Below are 18,654 nucleotides of genomic sequence, written 5' to 3'. Positions count from 1 at the left end.
GCAACAGAAGTTCTCCAGGCTGGACACCTCAAGTATATGATTAGATACCTTAGAGTGTTTTATAGATGCCACTTGTGTCCTGTGACATTTCTGCTCAGTATAATCACAGGACAATCTACCCCATGATTAGGGCACGACTTCAAGGCACAGTGTATTTGTGTCATTTTCCAGCAATCTCTGGCAAGTGAAAAATAACTTTAGAAGAAGCTGAAAGGACAGAAAGGAGAGGTACCTGTGGGTATTTTTTATAATTTCTATTATTGCTGAGCAAGTAGCCTTGCTACTTAAGGCAGTTCACACAGTGGGTGACCAGGGATCGGGTGTTCGACCTGCGGAAGCCTCAGCTACTCTTCTCATCTCCACTCCATCCACCAGCCCCAAACACCGCAAAGACGGTGAGGAGCCTGTAAAAACGTTCCAGGTCTCATCCCCGACGTGGGCACTGCTGAGAACTCAAGCAACAGCTCAGCAGAGTCACTGGGCACAGCCAGTTACAGCCTTCAACCTTTCGTGCCTGCGAGTACTTATGGGGCAGCCCAAGGATCAGGTGGTGCCAATGAGAAAAACTCAAGCTGCTTCAGCATCAAGGATGAGAGAAAAAGTGTCTTGGCTATGGCAGCATTTCAGAAGCCTTTGGTTGGCGGGGGGGCAGTCCAAGATTTTAGGTATTATAACAGAACAAAGAGCTTCATACGGGAAATAGTTTTACCAGTTCAAGAAACTTCTGAATATTAGACTGGGAGGCAAGGGAGAGAAAGAACCGAAGTTTTATCAGCTGGAAGATGACAAACAAGCAGGAACTCTGGCTAGGTCAAACTCGGTAGAAGAGATCTATTTAGGTCTAGGACATGGTGAGTGTCAGAGGTGACAGTCCTCCTGCAGCCCCTACGAGTCTTCCTGCAGGGCCACGTTAACTCTCGCTGCTCAGGTCCTTCTGCAAGAGCAGCAATAACCGCTCCAGTGACAGGTCCCATCCCGCAGGTCTCTCACGAGCTGCCACCACAAGGGGCAGCCGGCCCTGGGGCCTAGATTCTGTGTTAACACATGGTAGGAAAGGGACAGACATCTCACTGGCAAACCGGGAATTAGGGAGAAGGAAATAACTGGAGAATGAAAGTGAGGGGCACCTGTGCAAAGGCTGGACTGCTTCTTCCCTCACAGGAGAGCCTGCTTTGCTCAATTCCCAGGAAGTCTGTTTACACAGCAGCAAATTTGGAGAACGTAAATCTCTTAATTTTTATCTAGTGCCTAAAGTAATAAAGAGACAGAGTCCCTGGCTTCCAGAATCTGCACTTCTTTGTATACTTCCCAGTGCGCAGGGGAATGTGACAGTGCCAGAAAACTGGGTTCGCAGGCGCCACCGATACAGGACATAAAGATGGAGTTAGAATCCAGGAGGCCTGTGCAAGGCTACGAGGCCACCAGTAACCAAGCCTGGCAGGTTACTGCTGCATTGTCAAATCGACTGTGATCACCAAGAACCTCGTCTGATCCGGGCAAACACCACAGAACGCAGCCCATCCGACACCGCCGTGCCCTGAGAGGGACGAGATGCTGGGAGCGTGCTCGCTGGGAGCCCTCTGAAGGCCAAAACATTAAATTTAAACTTTCCATGAAACAGAGTCTATTTATACCTATGTGTGAGTGTAAAGGTTAACCAGCACTCAGAACACAGCGGCATTTTAATGTTTTGGAGTTCTGCTCGTGGGCAGCCAACACCTACAGGCCTTCAAAAGCTGAGAGGGCCAGAGCAGAGCATGAACGAGGCGGGGGGCAGCGAGAAGGGCTGAGCCCTGCAGCCCTGTCTGCACTCACTGCACAACAGCAGCTCAGCCCAGCAGACTATCACGTATTTCCATAAACAATCAGGTTATCATATTAGATTTTCCTATAGATGATTAAAAATCTTCATGTGCTTGAGAACTGTTTGAAACAGCTTACAGATTGCACTAGAAACAATGCAACAAAATGGAACAGAAATCTGCAAGGAATGAGGGGAGAGGGAAGAGAAGATGCTGCAATTCACTGGCCCCTAACGCAGAGCACAGTACCCCCCTTTTTAAGTTTTGCCCTTTTTAAGATATTAAATTGAATTTTGCAGCTGGCTGCTTTCTTGTGTATTTCCTGAGAGCTCTTTTCTAGGAAGGGATGTTAGTGCAATAAATTCAGCTGCAAGTTGGTCAAGAGACATTTTAAAAAATAAAGGCCAAAATAGGACAGAAAAAAAAAACAATGGCTTTTGGAGGACAGACTGAGAAGCAAGAGAAAAGGAAGTTATCTGAAAGAGCTAAGGGAAGGAAAACAGAGATTTGAAGGCAACAAAAAACTCAGTCTGTCATGCAGTTAAGAACTGCACTCTAACTTACTGAAATTACTGTTAGATGAAAAACCCATGATTTTCACCATTAATTATGGCAAGTGTCTAGCATGATCTCTAAAGAGTTTGCATTCATAAACACACTCCTAAGCAGGTGTAAGCTTTCTCTTAAAAGAAGGGCCACCAGTCTATATCCCAGTATTACACAGCTTGAACACTAAAAAAACCCACGGGCCTCCAAACAAATACACAAACAGAGCCAAGTAACACACATGAATTGTCCAAACTCTACCATGCGAGGTCTTGTGAGGTGGCAGTTCTCAAAGCCCAGTCACTAGCGAAAGAACCCGTAGCCCTGATGTTGGAGGAGGGCCCTTCATCCTCCGTATCAAAGATCAAGACACCTGGGCCAAGCCTATGCAGGACAAGCATTTCTTGGGATTCTTCCTCTGCACATGCTTGCTTTTCAGGGAAGCCGCAGGACACGCTCAAGGGCTCTGAACATTTAGCTTAGCTGTTGGTTTGACCCAGGAGAGAAGACAATCTTCAACTCCAAGGGGACCTCATGTTTCACTTAGGCTACGAGAGTAAGACTTTTAATTAAATTAATTGAAGACTGAATGCTAGTATGTGGAAAGAGACAAGTTTTGACATTACAGTGGTGAAAAAAAGAAAAAGAAAAGCAGGAAATAAGTATCATTAAGGAGCTAGAAGAAGTTCACACCCTTTGTTGAACACAACTGAGTTCAAAATCAGGGAATGCAGTTCCCACTTTAAAGGTGTGGAGAAACAGTGCAAAGATAAAAGAACTGAGTTTTAAATAAATGGATTGATTTATTGGCTAATCCTCTTACTTACCCTTTTTAGTAGCCACTGTTTTACTTGGATTTTTTTCCGATGGCTTTGGGGCAAAAGATGGTGAGAAAACAGGAGCAGAATCGTCCTCATCGCTGTCCAATTTTGTTGTATCTACAATCGGAGAGCATGTTTAGCATAAGATTCCTTCACTGCTATTTTAATTACCCTGTTACAGTGCAAGTTAATTTCATGAAAAGGTGCATCTGATGCTACAGCAAGGCTATGAATGTACTGTGGACTTTCTTATCTACGCTACAAATTCCTCTAAGAATCACAACCTCCTTTTTTCATCTTCACAAAGCTGGACAACTTTCTGCTACAATTAATCTTTACAGTTTGTTTATACCCTCTAATATATTCTGTGACAGTTGATATGGAATGGTAAATAAATCAGTGAAAACAAGCTCACCATCATCTGTCTTCTGAGAATATGATGGGAAAGAGAAGATGTTCCCAAAGTCTTGATTCTTCTTGTCTTGAGACGGTTTTCTATTTCCAAAGAGAAAACAGAAACTGTATGAACTGTATTAACTACACAGTTGAAGAAGAAGCATCATAGCATCCGTTCGAAATTAAACTGTGTTTTTGTATGCACTTGCAGACGTTGAAACTTTAAAATTGCTGTACAGCCAAGCATTTTAGCCATTTAAAATTAATGGAATTATATTTTTATCAAGAGTTCTGTATAACAAATTGATGTAAGATGAAAACTAGTAAACCTTCCTAAATGCAGCTTGACCACCACCACTACTAACAGTATAACAGCATGGTAAGTCACCGTTACATCTGCATGGCTAAGAGAACATACACTTTTACTGCTCCCCAGCTATGTATAATTTCTATTTTACATAGTACATGTAGAGTAATTAGGGATTGATATTTTTTCCTCATTTTTTCTGAAGACTTGTACATTCAAAATATTATTGATAAAGAAGTAGTGCTCAGTTACAGTACTTACTCTGGAGATGGTTTTGATTTGGCTGGGGAGAAGTCATATTCATCTTTGTCTATACTGTCTGAGGGAACGAACTCATCATCTCTGTCATTTACAACCGGAGAGGCTTTTACTTTGAGTTCTTCCAAATCATTATTATTGTTGGCATCATCATCATCATCAGCTTCATCTTCTTCTTCTGAGAAATCAAAAGTATACTTGGGCCTCTCAGCTAAAAAGAAAAAAATACATAAACATACACACATACAGAGATATACACACATACAGATATATACACACATTAAAGTGCAAGTCACTGAACAGTCCCTGCTTCAGTGTTTACAAGACATAAAACACTGGGGGAGAAGAAGATGGTGCAATTGTTATCTAACACCTGATGCCACTTGCTCAGACAATTCACATAATGGTGTTATGAAGACACTAGTACAAAGACATTCTTAAAGAATGAGAATTCTTCAGTTGAAGTTCTCTTGAATGAATCATATGAACGCTTTTCTTTGTCAAATGCTAAAAAAATAGTCAATTGCTTGCCAAAAAAATCTCTCAGTGTGTTTTTCTTCTATCTTCAGACTATCTTCTGTTTTCATCTTTTCAAAATTACAATCTTTCAGCCTTTTTGAGACTGTTTGTGATTTCTGATAAATTTTAGGGACCCTTTTTTCAGGCTTGTTTGCTTGACATTGAATTTGAATTAAGAGTACTTTTTTTGCTTCGTAGTGTTATTCTAGTCTTTAGGATATCGTAAAAGACTTCAGACCAAATTACAGTGAACTCCTCTCTGTTTTGGAAGAGTGCTTTCATTAGCTTCACAGTGAAGCATATATCCTGCAAGCCACCTGTAGGATATAGAGCCCAAAAGGAAGGCTCCATGTTACTGCAAATGCAGGTTTGCAGTAATTCGAACTCTTGAGTCACAAAATGCATTTCACAAAAGCTTGGTACCTGCAGCTCTCCTAAGCAGAGAATCCCTTGGAATAATCACAGGTTCATTTTCTTCTAAATCACTTTCAGATTTGGATTCATCATCTGACCATGGGTTTCGTTTCTTCACTTTTTTTGCACCAGATTTTGTAGAAGATGGTGTTCTTCTTACCCTCGTACCTGCCGCAAGGTAAAGCATTTATTACAGTCAGCAAAATACTGCCTATGATGTGTATGTTCAGGCTCAAACAGTTTTGATTAAACAGTTTGATTAAATGGTTTCACACAGAATCTAATCCACTGCTACTAAATGAATTCATTTTATGTTTGAAAAACAGGAAGATTTCAGTTTTAAAGTTTTAGCTACTGAGCAGGAAAATTCCCATTTTTTTCAAAGGTTGTTCGATTTTCCAGGAAAAGAAGAACAGTTTTCCATTATTCAGGGAACAGGAGGCACTGGAAAAATCCAATTAACAAGGGAATGCTCCACGGGGAGCATGCACAGGAAGGCAGGGGGCACAGTGCAGTCAGTCAGTTGCAGGGGCACCTCAGTCAGGCCGGGCTGATGGCCTCTGGCTCCACGCTGCCCAGGCTGGGCTGGAGCTGCGTGCAGACAGCTCAGCCACAGCTCTCTAATTTACTATCTGCATGAACCTTGAATATTAAAAATTTCAGAGAAGCATTAGCATAACTACAGATTACTTTTTATTCCCTAGAAAAGCAGTTCAACTATTTCAGGAAGTTAATAAAACCAGAGAACAATAATAGAAGTGACAAGAAGATTAACTTCAGCATTTACTGCATCTGCTGTTAATCCCTTAGGTATTCAGAAATACTCAACTACAGCAGAATATTCCCATACATTTCCACACAGCCCTGTAGGAAAGAAAATCAAATGAAATAGTAATTATTGTAGTATATTTCCCTTCTCACTATGTGTTAAAAATATATATTTAATAGATAACTAGTACACATTAAAGCTTAACTGTGCTTATAGTTAAGGATCTTACCAGGCTCCTTCTTCTCTCTCTTAGGTTTAGGAGTTTTAGTTGCTGAGACTGAGGTATTCAGTGAGTCCTCCCCAGCACCCTCGGCCGGCACTCCACCAAATTCTTCCTCAAATTCGACTTTTATTGCTAGAGAATCAGTATCACCCTAAAATATAAAGAAGGTGAGCAAAATAATAGAAACTGTATATTTCATGATTGAACTGGAATACAGTTTTGCAAAAGATAATACAGGAATGTAGACTAGTACATGGACATTTGTTGACCAGCCTTGGGGCAGGGGGAGAAGGAATGCCAAGAAAAGCATCTCAACAAGAAGCACTCACTAGAAGCTTGAAAATATAAAGGAAAAAGACTATTAATTTCTTCATGAATTAGGTCACCAAAACAGAGTTCTAACAGGATTAGTGGTTTGAACTAATGCTAGCTGAGTAGAAAAATGACAGCAGTTTAATAATGAATGACCTAACTATACTAATAGTTTGATTTACCTTCTTCTTCTTCAGCAGTTTCCTACTGGCATCAGCTTTCATGGCAGATGTGATCTGTGGAACTATTCTTCTACCAAATGGAGAAGGCATCGTTTCTTCTAACTGCAGTTTCTTCACCTTGGGTTTACCAACTTTGCCTTTTATTGGTTTGCCAACCATACCAGCCAAAACATCTTCTCTTTCTTGTGCTTCTACTTTCTAACAAGTAATATGGGAAGAGAAACACTAAGTAAATTTTCCTTCTTTCTAATAAGGACAAAGTGGAACACAGCGATTATTTAAGATTCATCTGACTAATGTGGAACAAGAGACCTCCCTTAATTCTCAACTGAATCATAACACACTTTCTAGCAATGTGAAATTAGTGAATTACTCTTGGTATGCTGTTCATTACCCGGTATGGTCAGAAACTACACGTAGATATCAGATCATGGGGAACTGCTGTAACTACTGCTCTCATCTGTTATTACTCCCAGTCTTTGTATTATCCGAAAAGAAACTTGCTCCTGCTAATTTTATCATCACTGATTTAGAAGCAATGTTACATTGTATGGATGCAAGAAACAATCCCTGAGAAACCCACCTAGGAACACAACTGTCTGAAGATGATTTCCCATTATTAGTATATTTTAGGTCTACATGTTTTATTCTAAAATGTGTTTTTTTTATTATTCTTCATTAATTTTAATACTTTTTTTAAGGATTTGTAAAACCTACTTCAAGTTCTTCAATGAAGGCTGCTAAATCTTCTTTCCAGAGATCTGAAGGAGATTTCCTTTTGAGGTTGTTTAGTTCTCTCTCCTAAAAGAGGGAAGCAGTGTATACCATTTCAGTTGGTAGGTTACAGGTAAAGACGCAGTAAATATTAGATAACTGCTCATTAAAGTAGGCAGACCAGTAACTGCCAAATCATTCCAGAAAGCCTCTCGATGTTTACTAACCTTTGAATCTCTATTCTTAATTAGCTCTTCTACTTTCTCTTTTGTAAGTGACCACAGGGACATGTTGAGGATATAGTTAAAATCAGGACCAGAAGTTGAGCCTGAGGCGGAAGAAGCATCGTCATTCGCGTTCTGTGGCTCCTCCTCTTCCGCTGCCTGAAGAGAAATAGAATAAAAATAATCTTAGTTCCACGCATGACCTGGAACCCTGCTCCTAACCCACCACGCTGGAGTAGTAGGCCGTGTCCTTATGGATTCAGTGACATGAGCCACTATCTGGAGATTTCCAAAAAAGCATCTGTGGCCTACAGGGTCTGGACTGTTTAATCACTTGATTTGTGAGGACAAAGCTGAACGTGATCCTGGCTGCACGCCTCGCGAGCCACAAAGAACACACAAAGCAAACACAAGGGAAAATGAAAACAAGCAACCAAAAGCAGTGACGCTGGCACAGAAAAGGGGTAGTTGATAAAAACTGTTGTTTTTGAAAGCAGTTTCATCTTCTTATAATTAAGTGTGAAATTAATCACAGATCTCTTTTGGAACCAAAAAAAATCTCAAGTTTAAAGAAAGGAGAGAGCAAAATAGATCAAGATCAAATGTAATGAAGTAACTTCAAAAGTCATGCCTAGATAATATTCATGTTTCATTCCAGAAGACTGATGAATGTGTTCTTTTCATATAAACAACAATAATTTACAATCATGTAATGAATAAACAAGAACGGAAAAACTCAAGATTTGTGTGTGGGGTAAGAGATACAACACTTTATGTATAAGGCAGCCAAAAGTCAAGTTACTAGTTTTGAATACACAAAGAAATCCAAATTTCTCTGTTTTGATTTTCCACCCTGCATTATCTATTTTTGTTCTCAGAATTGCCCATTATGTGATAGCAATCCTATGTGATACTATTTTTTATCTCATTTTAATATATTTGTTGAAACAGAAACTAATAAGGAGCAATAAATGGCCTTGGAAAAGTGTTGGTTTTGTTACAAATTAAATTAAGCTATAAGAAAACAAACATCTGTATAAATGATTATCATAAATAACATTAACAGCATCAAATAGATGCAGAGATTTCAGATCATCACCTTTTCCTGTGCTTCTTTCCAGGCTTTTACAGGGTCAGATTCATAACCTCTCTGGACCAACATCTGAATCAAATCTCTTTTGGATCTGTTCTCTGAGAGAGACACACGCATCATCAACAACAAAAAGCAATGTCATGAAAATACATACTTTACATGCAAGTACCTTCTACTGTATTTAAAATTTTCCATATTCTCTTGCATTTTTGTCAATTCTGACTTAAGCTTCTCTGAATATTTTCTCACCTATGGTAATTTTTCCTTGTATCTTCTCCAGAATGAAGCGAGCTTGATTGTTAAGCTTGGTGGACTCTGCCCCCAGCATTCCCACAAGCCATTCCTTACGCAAACTGTAGTAGTGTAATCGCAAATCAAAGAATTCCTTCAGAATGTCTTGCACAGTTTCATACTTCTTTAAGCATCCCATATGATCAAATAGCACCTATAAAATATATAACGTAACGATGGAGAGAGATTGCATGACTTAAACTTCTGTTAATCTTTGTACAGAGAAGCATATCTTAACTTTTTAAGGTGCTTATACTAGAGCAGAGGAACTTCTACACATCCAGCAAAAGTAGCCTTTACTATTCATTTCAGTTGGCAGAAAACGTAGCATTAAACAAAAAAAAATCTGTAATCTAATAAACACTATTTTGAGCACAAATTATCACTTACAGTAGTTCATAGGTATGTTTAAACCCATGAGAATTATTATTATCTTGATTTGCTCTATTCACTTTTCAGAAACAATACATAAAATGGGCTGATCAAGTCCTATATTAAGTGGGATTGTGAAAATACCACTTGTCCCTAGGTAAAAACGCAGATTTAATTATAACACGGCAGAAAATAAATTATTTGTAGGATCTATTCTACATTTAAGCTATTTGACCAGCCACACAGTTATGAAATTTTCAGTTACGAAAAAGTTACAACCCAGAACCCATGTAGTTTGGTTTGAAAGATTCACTAGGACTAAAATGGATTTACTGATCCATAGTGATTCAAAAGAAGGAGGAATCCAAACAATCAAAAAAATGGCTTTTTTCAGTAGTAAAACCTAAAGAGGGATGTGCTCAGTCACGCACAGGATTGATCTAGTGTCCAAAGCATCACAAGACATTTAAACATACCACAAGCAGCCGGCATAATTCTGATAGTCATAAAGTCATAAACATAAAAAAGTTACCATAGAATTACAAGTAAGACTTGTTTGAAGCTTAAAAACTTTGTGCAATCCAGCAGCTTCTGCCTGTGCAAGCTTTTCCTCTGTCATCTTCACAACAAATTTCACAGTTGTATCAGTATGATATTCCTTGTAGTCAGAAATTAATGCTGGAGTTTTTTCAGTTCCATTCAACATAGGTTCCAGAACTTGTTCTTTGTACACCTATTTAAAAAATAAAGAAAAAAAAAAGCAAGCACTTTTTAAAATATGGAATTCTTTAACACAATCGAGCAATGCACCATTTCAAAGCTTTGTGTAATAAATCTGATAGCAACTATAATTTGCAAAAGCAATATAACCTGCAAAATACAGTATAACCTGCAAAAGGGGCATCTTAAAAGGACAGAAGACATCTACTCAAGAGAAGAAGGGGATTAAATAAACAAACTCAGAAAAGAAGCAGGTATTCCTTGGAGACTGGACAGCAGATGGCACACGTAGAAAACCATCTCTTCTACAAAAGCACAGAAAAGAAAGAAAGACACCATGTATTCCACTGGTGCTTACCTGGGTCCATGTCCTTACAGGAAGCTCTGTAATTTCTACCGTGTTCCTGTCCACCACAAATATTTCACCGCTGACTACATACTGGTTTTGACCAAGTTCCTGGATAGTTCCTTTGAAATTCTTGTAGTTTGGAAGCTAAAAGTGGGAAAAAAAAAAAAAAAAGGCAAAATGGCAATAATATTTAAAATCTTAAGCCATAGCCAAAAGGTTATGGAAAACCCAGAACACATACACGGCAGTGACAAAAGCAAGTATCTTAAACTTTAATATTTATACAGATTATGGGGTAGACGCATTCACTATTTAGAGGATGCAGTTGCCCTCAGGGGGTTTCTGTTTGTTTGACGAAAACTGCAGGCACACGTAAGGCACGACAGAGGTTGGATGCAAACACGGGTCCCACAGGAGCTTCAAATCAGCAATAGAAGAAGCCTCCCCAGCCACGTTTTCATTCTTGTGCAGACTGGCAAAGACAGTTGAACCGTTTGGCTTAAAATCTACCTAATAGGTTGAGGTGTTTTTGTTTTTTTCTTTTTTTGACTGAATTGATTCCCTTCTCCAGCTCATCAAGCAGCCATGAAGACATGTCACCACAGGAAAGAAGCTGGGAGGCAGAACTGCCTCTTTCAACCACAGCACCAAGCTCCCACCAAGACTGGGAGACTACACAGAATGCCCAGGAGTCCTAAAGGCAGGGCAACAGATGGCATTAATAAAAGAAATCCAACTAATGTCCCAAGAATCAGCAAGGGGAAATTCACTATGAAATCTGACACTGTCATGAGAATTGGCACTGCACTCCCAAAGGCAAAGACCTGCTATGTGTGGGGAGAACCATCTTGTGATGGTTCTGCTTCTGCAACACGGCTAAATACAATGAAGTAGTAAAACCCACCAGTTGTATGATTTCAACTATTTGTTACAGAAAGATTCTGGGCCTTTTATTCAAGTACACAATATTTGCAAGAGCATCTATGAAAACTCTGAATAAAGGAATAAAAGCAAAATATAGGTCATCAGCCTGCATTTGATTTTCTTAAATATTATCAACTTCTCTCCTACATTTATCGATATGCAAAAGGGAGTATTGTTTACACAAAACAGAGGAAGTGTCAAGTTTAGGCAGAGATAAACAGCAGTCCCCCAAAAGGAAAGAGTGGCACAGCTTTTTGTTCTACTGCCATACCTCCCAGCCACTCTGTAAGACTTGTGCTGCTGAACACTCACATTCAGCAATCCCAAGGAAAAAGGCCTCAAAAAGAACTAGAAAATTTTAGGTTGTGATGTTTTAGCTTTAAGTATTACCTTCTCTAGCCTCACCCCAACAGTCAAGGCTCCTACATAAAATTAATGGGACAATTCAATTCAGATGTTCCAGTAGTCAATTATTTCTACAGTGATAGGAATAAATGGCATAAGTAGAAAATCAGCCCTGTCTAGCCAACGCATAAACCAGCAGGACACAACAGTGTATTTACCATGGGGTGAGGATCTAAGCCATCCAGCATTCGTCGGACGTTGTTCACGATCTCTCTAGTGTCATAGTTTGGAAGTTTGCAAGCCCATCCAGTACCAATTCCCTCCGCTCCATTCACTAGAACCATAGGGATGATAGGGATATACCACTCCGGCTCTACGCGCTGGTTGTCGTCATAAAGGAACTTAAGCAAGTTGTCATCCACTGATGGAAAAAGCAGCCTTGCTAAAGGGCTTTGAAAAAGAAAAGAAGAAAATACTTAAACTGTGGTGTAGTTAAGCAAAGTGCATAACACTTTAAAGGTCTGTGGGTCCAGATATAATCTATTTGTGTAGTTTTTCCTTTTTTTCCTTTTAATTTGCCATTCAGAAGCTGAAAATACAGCATAGGTATATCTCCCAAGAAAGGGAAATTTTTCTCACTGGAATAATCTGTTCATAACAAATCTATGATGTCTGTTTCCTTTGTAAGCACACAAGCACATGATATTCCAATAACTGATAACATTTAATATCTATAAAACACCATTCTGTGAAGTATTCCCGAATTCCTGGAGTTTCAAGTGACAATAGGTGACCCTGTAACAAAGCAACACAACATGCAAACACTTGCAGTGCTTGCTTCATTGCTTAATTGTAGGCCCTGCAGCTTCCAAGAATACTACAGAGGTTTTACTGGTGTCTTGTTTGGTCCATAAAGGCATCATCCTGAGTGAATGTGATTTCTAGCAGCTCATGTGAAAGGCAGATTGTACAAACTGAATTTGGTACAGAAAGAACATGCATGAAAAAGGGAATATAAACTAATATTGAAGCCTATAATCAGAAGAAAGGAAGAAAACCAAAGAATTTTAAGCTAAATATTACACTGAATTTAGGAAATAAGAGAAGTAAAGCTGCTTGCAACTTATAAAAATGCATGAGACAACATACTAGAACTCAGAGAAAGGAACACAATCTCTGCAATCTGTATTACAGTGATAACATTAGCTTGATAACATGGCCTTTAAAGGAAAGTTTTTAGCTTCAGGTCCGAGTTTACCTTAACATGGTGAAGATATAACGAGGGCTGGCAGCATCCTTGCCACCATGAAGCCTGGTACCAAACTGCCCAATAGGTTGCAGCAGATTAACATTGTTACTCCCAACAAAGTTCTGGGCCAAGTTGACAATAGTCATCATTAATGCTTGCTGCAGGAAAACATATATTAATTAAAACCACACATGAGATACTCAGTTCTACTCAGTCAATAACATATATTCTTAGTGCCCAGGATCTGTGCGACTACCATAACACCAATTTCAAGGAAGGAGTCTCCCTGGAAAGGAGAGAAAACCTGCTTGTACAACAAAAAGATTCATTTTCCATGGAATCTGCTGACCTAAGTGTCCTTAAGAATCCCTATGCTTATGAAAACCCATGACTTTTTTACTGAAGGAGGATATGCTGATTGCACTTGTGTTCTCCTGCATAAACCACTGCTCATTACCTTTTGAAGGGAAGGAGCGAGAGAAATTGATAATATGGCAGCTCTTACTCTTATTCCAGATAAACATAACAAAAAAAGACAAAAATATTTTTTGTTTCAGTTCTGTTTCAAGTTTTCAAAGAACAGAGTCACTTCCTCCTACACTGAAAGACAATCTTTCTTGTTCAAGAGAAAAATCTGGTGTAGCTCATAGTTCCTCTAATTAAGAATCTAGTGCAAGCTTACTAGGTACTTAGTCATCTATCATTTCTCCACAGACCACAAACTAGTTGGCATACTACTGTGCCCAAAGACTGGGAAAGCATGGAAATATGCTGCCATAATAAAATATATACCACTTGGTTCATCTGCATTAAAAAACTGTAAATTCTTGATGGCAACAGGTTTGCGATTTTGAACAAAGTCAACATTTCCCCAGTACTTCACATGGGTGAAAATCCACACAGCCTTCCCATTTCTCAGACTCACCTCCCCATGGTGATAAGCTGACATTTCAGCAACAGAACCAGCCAGCTGAGCAACCTTTACTTCACGCTTATCATTTCTCTTAAAGCAAGTGAACAAAACTTTGCGCTGCCCTGGTTTTAAACCTATTAAAAAGAACATCACATATTCAACAAATACATATGCACACTTTTTAAAGTGATAAACTGTTCTCCCTTATTCTTGTTCCTTGTCTCTTGAAAGAAACGTAACCATTTTATGGAAAAAAATCTCACACTTTAATACTACCAAAATAACGAATTAATATCTCAGTTTTTTTAAAGAGTATAAAGCAGCATTTTATCAACTCTCCCAACAAAAATAGTGATAATTGAAACATACTCTTTTAGCTAATCATTATTACATATAATATAATATGTTATTTAGATTAATTCTGACTTTATCCTAAATGTACACCTTCTGCAAGATAAGAGTTATTTGATTTCCAGTTCACTCAACAAAATCTTTTTGGTAAGTGTATCTACAAAAAAGCAGCAGTGACAACTGTAACTCTAGCCTACATGTATTTTAAAACTCTCTGAAATATAACTTTTTTTGTGAAATTCTCAAGAACTCAGTAAAATTCAAAAGATACATTCTGTTTCTTTCATCCCTTTTAGATCTTTTAAGTTTTAATAATGAAGTCAGTCTGATAAAAAAATCAATCCTATGATTTTTTATGCCTATTTTAGGCACACCATCTTCTAGTGTGGAAGGGCTTGTGTATTTTTCAGCCTGTTTGCTAGCAGTGATAGCCAATTCATACTGATTAATCCACTCAGTGCTGCAATTCACAGGTACTTCTGAAATGCACTGAAATATTTCTACATGCTACCATTACTAACCCAGGCCACATAAAAAGCCAAGATACAAAAAAGACACCGATTCCAACCTTTGTTTAATTTAAACATATAACATCCAAATTTATTTACAACAGGACTGTGTCAAATTTTCCTGGAAAAGATCTATCTCAAGTAATGAACTTGAAGGATTTCCTTTATACAGGAGAACTGTCAGTGCATAAGAAGGTGGTAACTGGTAACTCTGAAAATAGACCAAAACCTTCCTTCACTTCTTTTTTCTGATATCTGCCACCAGACCAGTCTGTTATATACTACCTTATGATGCTGAGGCACAAAAGCCACTGCTAGATTACTATTCCCTGAGCAGTTCACAGCCCTGCGCCCAAAAGAAACACAGTGCAAGCTGCCAGTGACACTGGTAATAGTTAAGCCTATTACGATGCTTTCTCTTCATTTTCTTACATTGCTGCACATGCAAATTTGGGAAAACTTCAGCTGAAATGAACAGTTATCTACTTCAACTTGGTTCTTTGTTTACTTTATGTTTCAGCAAATCATTCCACCATTTCTAAGAAAGTGGTTAGAGAAAAATAAGTTTTTTAAAAGAGCAATCGCAAGACATGCAGCTCCTGCAGTCAGACTTCCTCAACAGCAATAAGATTTGGTTTGCCAGCACAGGGACTCCTAGTTTATCTAACCACCCAAATATGGGGCAGCGGGAAGTGAGACATTCTTCTGATTCAACTGACCTTCTTCCAATCCCCCTGAGACACATCTGCATACATAACCCAGCCTCATTCTGCAGCACAGCAGGGGATCCATCCCTCTAGGAAGCCATTATTCCTACCCACCTGTGAACTATTCCCCTTTCTCATCTAAAATACAAGATGGTCTCAGCTGCAAGAGGTTTTTTTGGTATAGGACTGTATAAAGAGTCCCCCTCTGCTGTAAACATGCATTTTAAATTTGGATCATTATAAGAACTTAAAATTTGCAAAAGAAAAACTTGCAGAAGCAAAGCACTTGCATGGTCCAGAGAAGAGGTAGGATCAAGTAAAAAGGCTGTCAAAAAACAGCTTAAACTCCTTCACAGAAGAAGCATCCTTAGCATATGAATGGCAACAAGCAAAAATAGACAGGATCTTTTCTTCTCTACCTGAATACATTGACTTTGGATACAAATCACAGCTTTAAAAACCAATTACAAATGAATGCTCTTGCAAATCATAAGGAATTCAGCTTACCATCAACAAGGGAGGGAATAGACCTCTCGTTGTCTGAATTTGAGAAAAGGATCAACTCCTTGTTAATGAAGTCGTTGTAAGTCAAATGCTTTGTTGCTGTACCATATAAAAATTGCTGAAAAAAATACATGTTTTATTAATTCAATATAAAAAATTACATTATTTTAGAAGCTCATCCACCAGATCTATTACTACTGACTACAACTCACCTCAGGCAGGCCATGTAGCCGACGCTGCCGCCTGTCCTCCATGAAGTTTGTCAGCCATTCTTTCCGGTCATCAATTTTCTTCTTACTGAAGGCCTAAAAAGTTTCCAGGTATACTAAATTATTAGCATGTACATGTTTGTTAAAATATATGGTAGCTCAGTAACGATTTAACAATTTAATGATTTTAAGAATTTTAAATCTACTGCACTTTCTGATCAAATAAATATTTCCGAATAGTTTAACAGGATTATCCATATAATTAATATTTATGGTTGAACAGCGGTATGAACACATGGCCTTTACTACATGGTGCTCAAGCTTTTCAGATTGACAGATTTCTCTCTGATCAGCATTTCAGTGTTTTTTCTTTCTCCACTTTTTCCACTACTATTTTAAGACTTCATTTACCAGCAAGACAGTTCTTGAAAATGCTAAAAAATTTACTATGTGATATGGGTACCTTATTGTTCTCTGACTGTTCTCAGTTCTCTTTCTCTTCAAAGATGTTTGAATATACTGATATCCATATACCTCACAAAATTATCAAAGCTACTAAGCAAAGGTAGAGCTACTTTTGTAAGGTGGGTAAAAGTCTTGCTCCAAAATTTGAAATGTTTTCCAAAATCATTTTTCACTGCCGCTGCTATTTTATTCTGTTGTTCACAAATATGTTAAGACTTCTTAATGTGCCATTGATGTAAACAATGGAAGCTAAAATGTATCATAGAAGAAAACTTCTGTAAATTCCTACCAGTGTAATGGCAGCATCATCTTCAGGACCAGCATATCGAAATAAGATCCGATGTCTTTCCATATCAGCAAAATATTCTTTTGCCTCTTTAGCAGTGCTGGTTCCCAGACCTGTATAATAAAAAGAAACAGACCACATTAATGCATGAATTTTATCTTCAGGCTTTGTATTTTACTGGGAATAATTTCAAAATCACTACAGAGTTACTATTATGAAAATAGCTACAACTAAAACTGCAAAGCACCCATTAAGCATATATCTTTATATGCATGAGATTAACTTATTTATTTTTAAACAAACCTTTGTAATATTTTATCTTCCATGCTTTATGATTCTCCATGTGTTTCTTCCACTCATCAAATTCAGGAATACTATAGAATGAAAGTTCTTGCTTGTTTTTGCTTGCCTTAAAAACAACAAAGAACATTTTATCAAATTTTCTGCTGCACTATAAATAATAAAATAAAATCTTATTAGCAAAGCCTTACCTTTACAATGGGAGTGATGAATTCCTCAAGAAAACCATGTTTCAAAAGTGATGGCCAATTGTGATGAATAAAATTGATCAACAAGCCTTTTATGTGAGATCCATCCTGATCCTAAATAATAATATGAAACTATCAGGCAATCTCATAAAATGTGAGATCACACAAAAACACTAAAAATTCTCCCAACACTAAAAGGACAGTGATAGCATGTCTGAAAAAGTCAAATTGCCAGGATGAGCAGAATTCACTGGCCTGGATTCACGAAAGCAATGCCTGTTGATAGAAAACATTGCAGGGAACAAGCAGTCTTGATTTTGATTCTGAACTGGACCTGGGAGTAAAATAGTCATGAGAATAAAATGGCTATCCCTGACCTAATAAGCTCTATCATGTCAAGCACAGTGGTAGTTTCCAGCTGCCTTGCCCATGGCATATTTTATCTGGAAGCCAGGCAGTTCTCCTATACGATGCAGAGCTGCATCTCTGCATACCTGGTCCACAAGCCAAGCCTGGTCCACAGCTCTCATTGGTCAGAACAATATTCGCACACTTCAGGATTCACATTTCAAACTAACCTGATCAGTCATGATCATAATTTTTCCATATCTCAAGCTTTTTAGAGATTCTGGATCTTCATAGCTTTTCTTGTACTGTAGCCCAACTATTTTGATAATGTTGTTGATTTCTGCATTTTCCATGATCTGTATATATAAAAAAAGTTATTTTTGCAGTCAGTGCAAAAGTAGAAATTCAGAAACATCCCATTCTTTTTCATGTGAGCTTCATCGCTCCTTTTTCAATATACCCCTTGTCTGAACTTCATAACCTCTTCCTCTCCAAACCCCCTCCGGCCCTCACACTTGTAAACGCTGCTGTGCACCCAAATTCTCAATTCTGTACCTGCCTATCTCCCCCACAGCCACAGTACTTTGGGTCCATACTGCAGGCAGAAAGGTGCATGTAACATAAGTCATCTCACAAAGCTGCCTTCCCTCTCCATTATTGGTATCAACTCTCAACTCTCACCCCAAAAAAACAAAGTGTGGAGGGCAGCAGAAGCAATACACTGCTGCTGTCTCATGTTGGGAGATAATGAAATTACACTGCAGTTATGAGAATATCAAATCTTACTATTTTATGTAGCTATATAAAGTGTTAATTTAAGGTATAGAATGTAAGGAATAGGATCTCCTTGCATCTGTGGAAAAAAATATCTTAATCATCCCAGTTCTGTACTACTATACTTAATATTGCCAGTTCAGAATTTTACCACAGATTTTGAAATACAGCCCCCAAATTATCCTGAAAAAAAAAAAAAAACGAAATTATGAGGATACAGCCTAGAAATCAAGGATGAACAGCACACGTCCACCCAGCAGGTAAAGGAAG

General features: G+C 38.3%; 1 protein-coding gene across 1 annotated transcript in view; it reads right to left on the bottom strand.

Annotated features, from left to right (window-relative positions):
• Positions 1–18,654, bottom strand: part of TOP2B (DNA topoisomerase II beta) — a 61,489-nt gene that overhangs the window by 2,062 nt on the left and 40,773 nt on the right. The window contains exons 13-33 of the mRNA XM_088521175.1: positions 17,841–17,966; positions 17,266–17,376; positions 17,078–17,183; positions 16,778–16,887; positions 16,027–16,119; positions 15,818–15,932; positions 13,756–13,877; positions 12,840–12,988; positions 11,800–12,031; positions 10,322–10,456; positions 9,776–9,976; positions 8,830–9,025; positions 8,587–8,678; positions 7,491–7,646; positions 7,267–7,350; positions 6,550–6,747; positions 6,062–6,206; positions 5,073–5,231; positions 4,134–4,341; positions 3,585–3,664; positions 3,176–3,286 (exon numbers count right to left, since the gene is read on the bottom strand). Coding sequence (XP_088377301.1) covers positions 3,176–3,286; positions 3,585–3,664; positions 4,134–4,341; positions 5,073–5,231; positions 6,062–6,206; positions 6,550–6,747; positions 7,267–7,350; positions 7,491–7,646; positions 8,587–8,678; positions 8,830–9,025; positions 9,776–9,976; positions 10,322–10,456; positions 11,800–12,031; positions 12,840–12,988; positions 13,756–13,877; positions 15,818–15,932; positions 16,027–16,119; positions 16,778–16,887; positions 17,078–17,183; positions 17,266–17,376; positions 17,841–17,966 — 2,929 coding nt within the window. The remainder of the gene's footprint in view (positions 1–3,175; positions 3,287–3,584; positions 3,665–4,133; positions 4,342–5,072; positions 5,232–6,061; positions 6,207–6,549; positions 6,748–7,266; positions 7,351–7,490; positions 7,647–8,586; positions 8,679–8,829; positions 9,026–9,775; positions 9,977–10,321; positions 10,457–11,799; positions 12,032–12,839; positions 12,989–13,755; positions 13,878–15,817; positions 15,933–16,026; positions 16,120–16,777; positions 16,888–17,077; positions 17,184–17,265; positions 17,377–17,840; positions 17,967–18,654) is intronic.

The sequence above is a fragment of the Tinamus guttatus genome, unplaced genomic scaffold (genome assembly GCF_059628265.1).
Source record: "Tinamus guttatus ecotype Peru unplaced genomic scaffold, ASM5962826v1 Tinamus_guttatus_pri_ptg000115l, whole genome shotgun sequence".
NCBI lineage: Eukaryota > Metazoa > Chordata > Aves > Tinamiformes > Tinamidae > Tinamus > Tinamus guttatus.
Note: the sequence above shows the minus strand (reverse complement) of the source record. Positions and strands in the feature narration are given on the sequence as shown.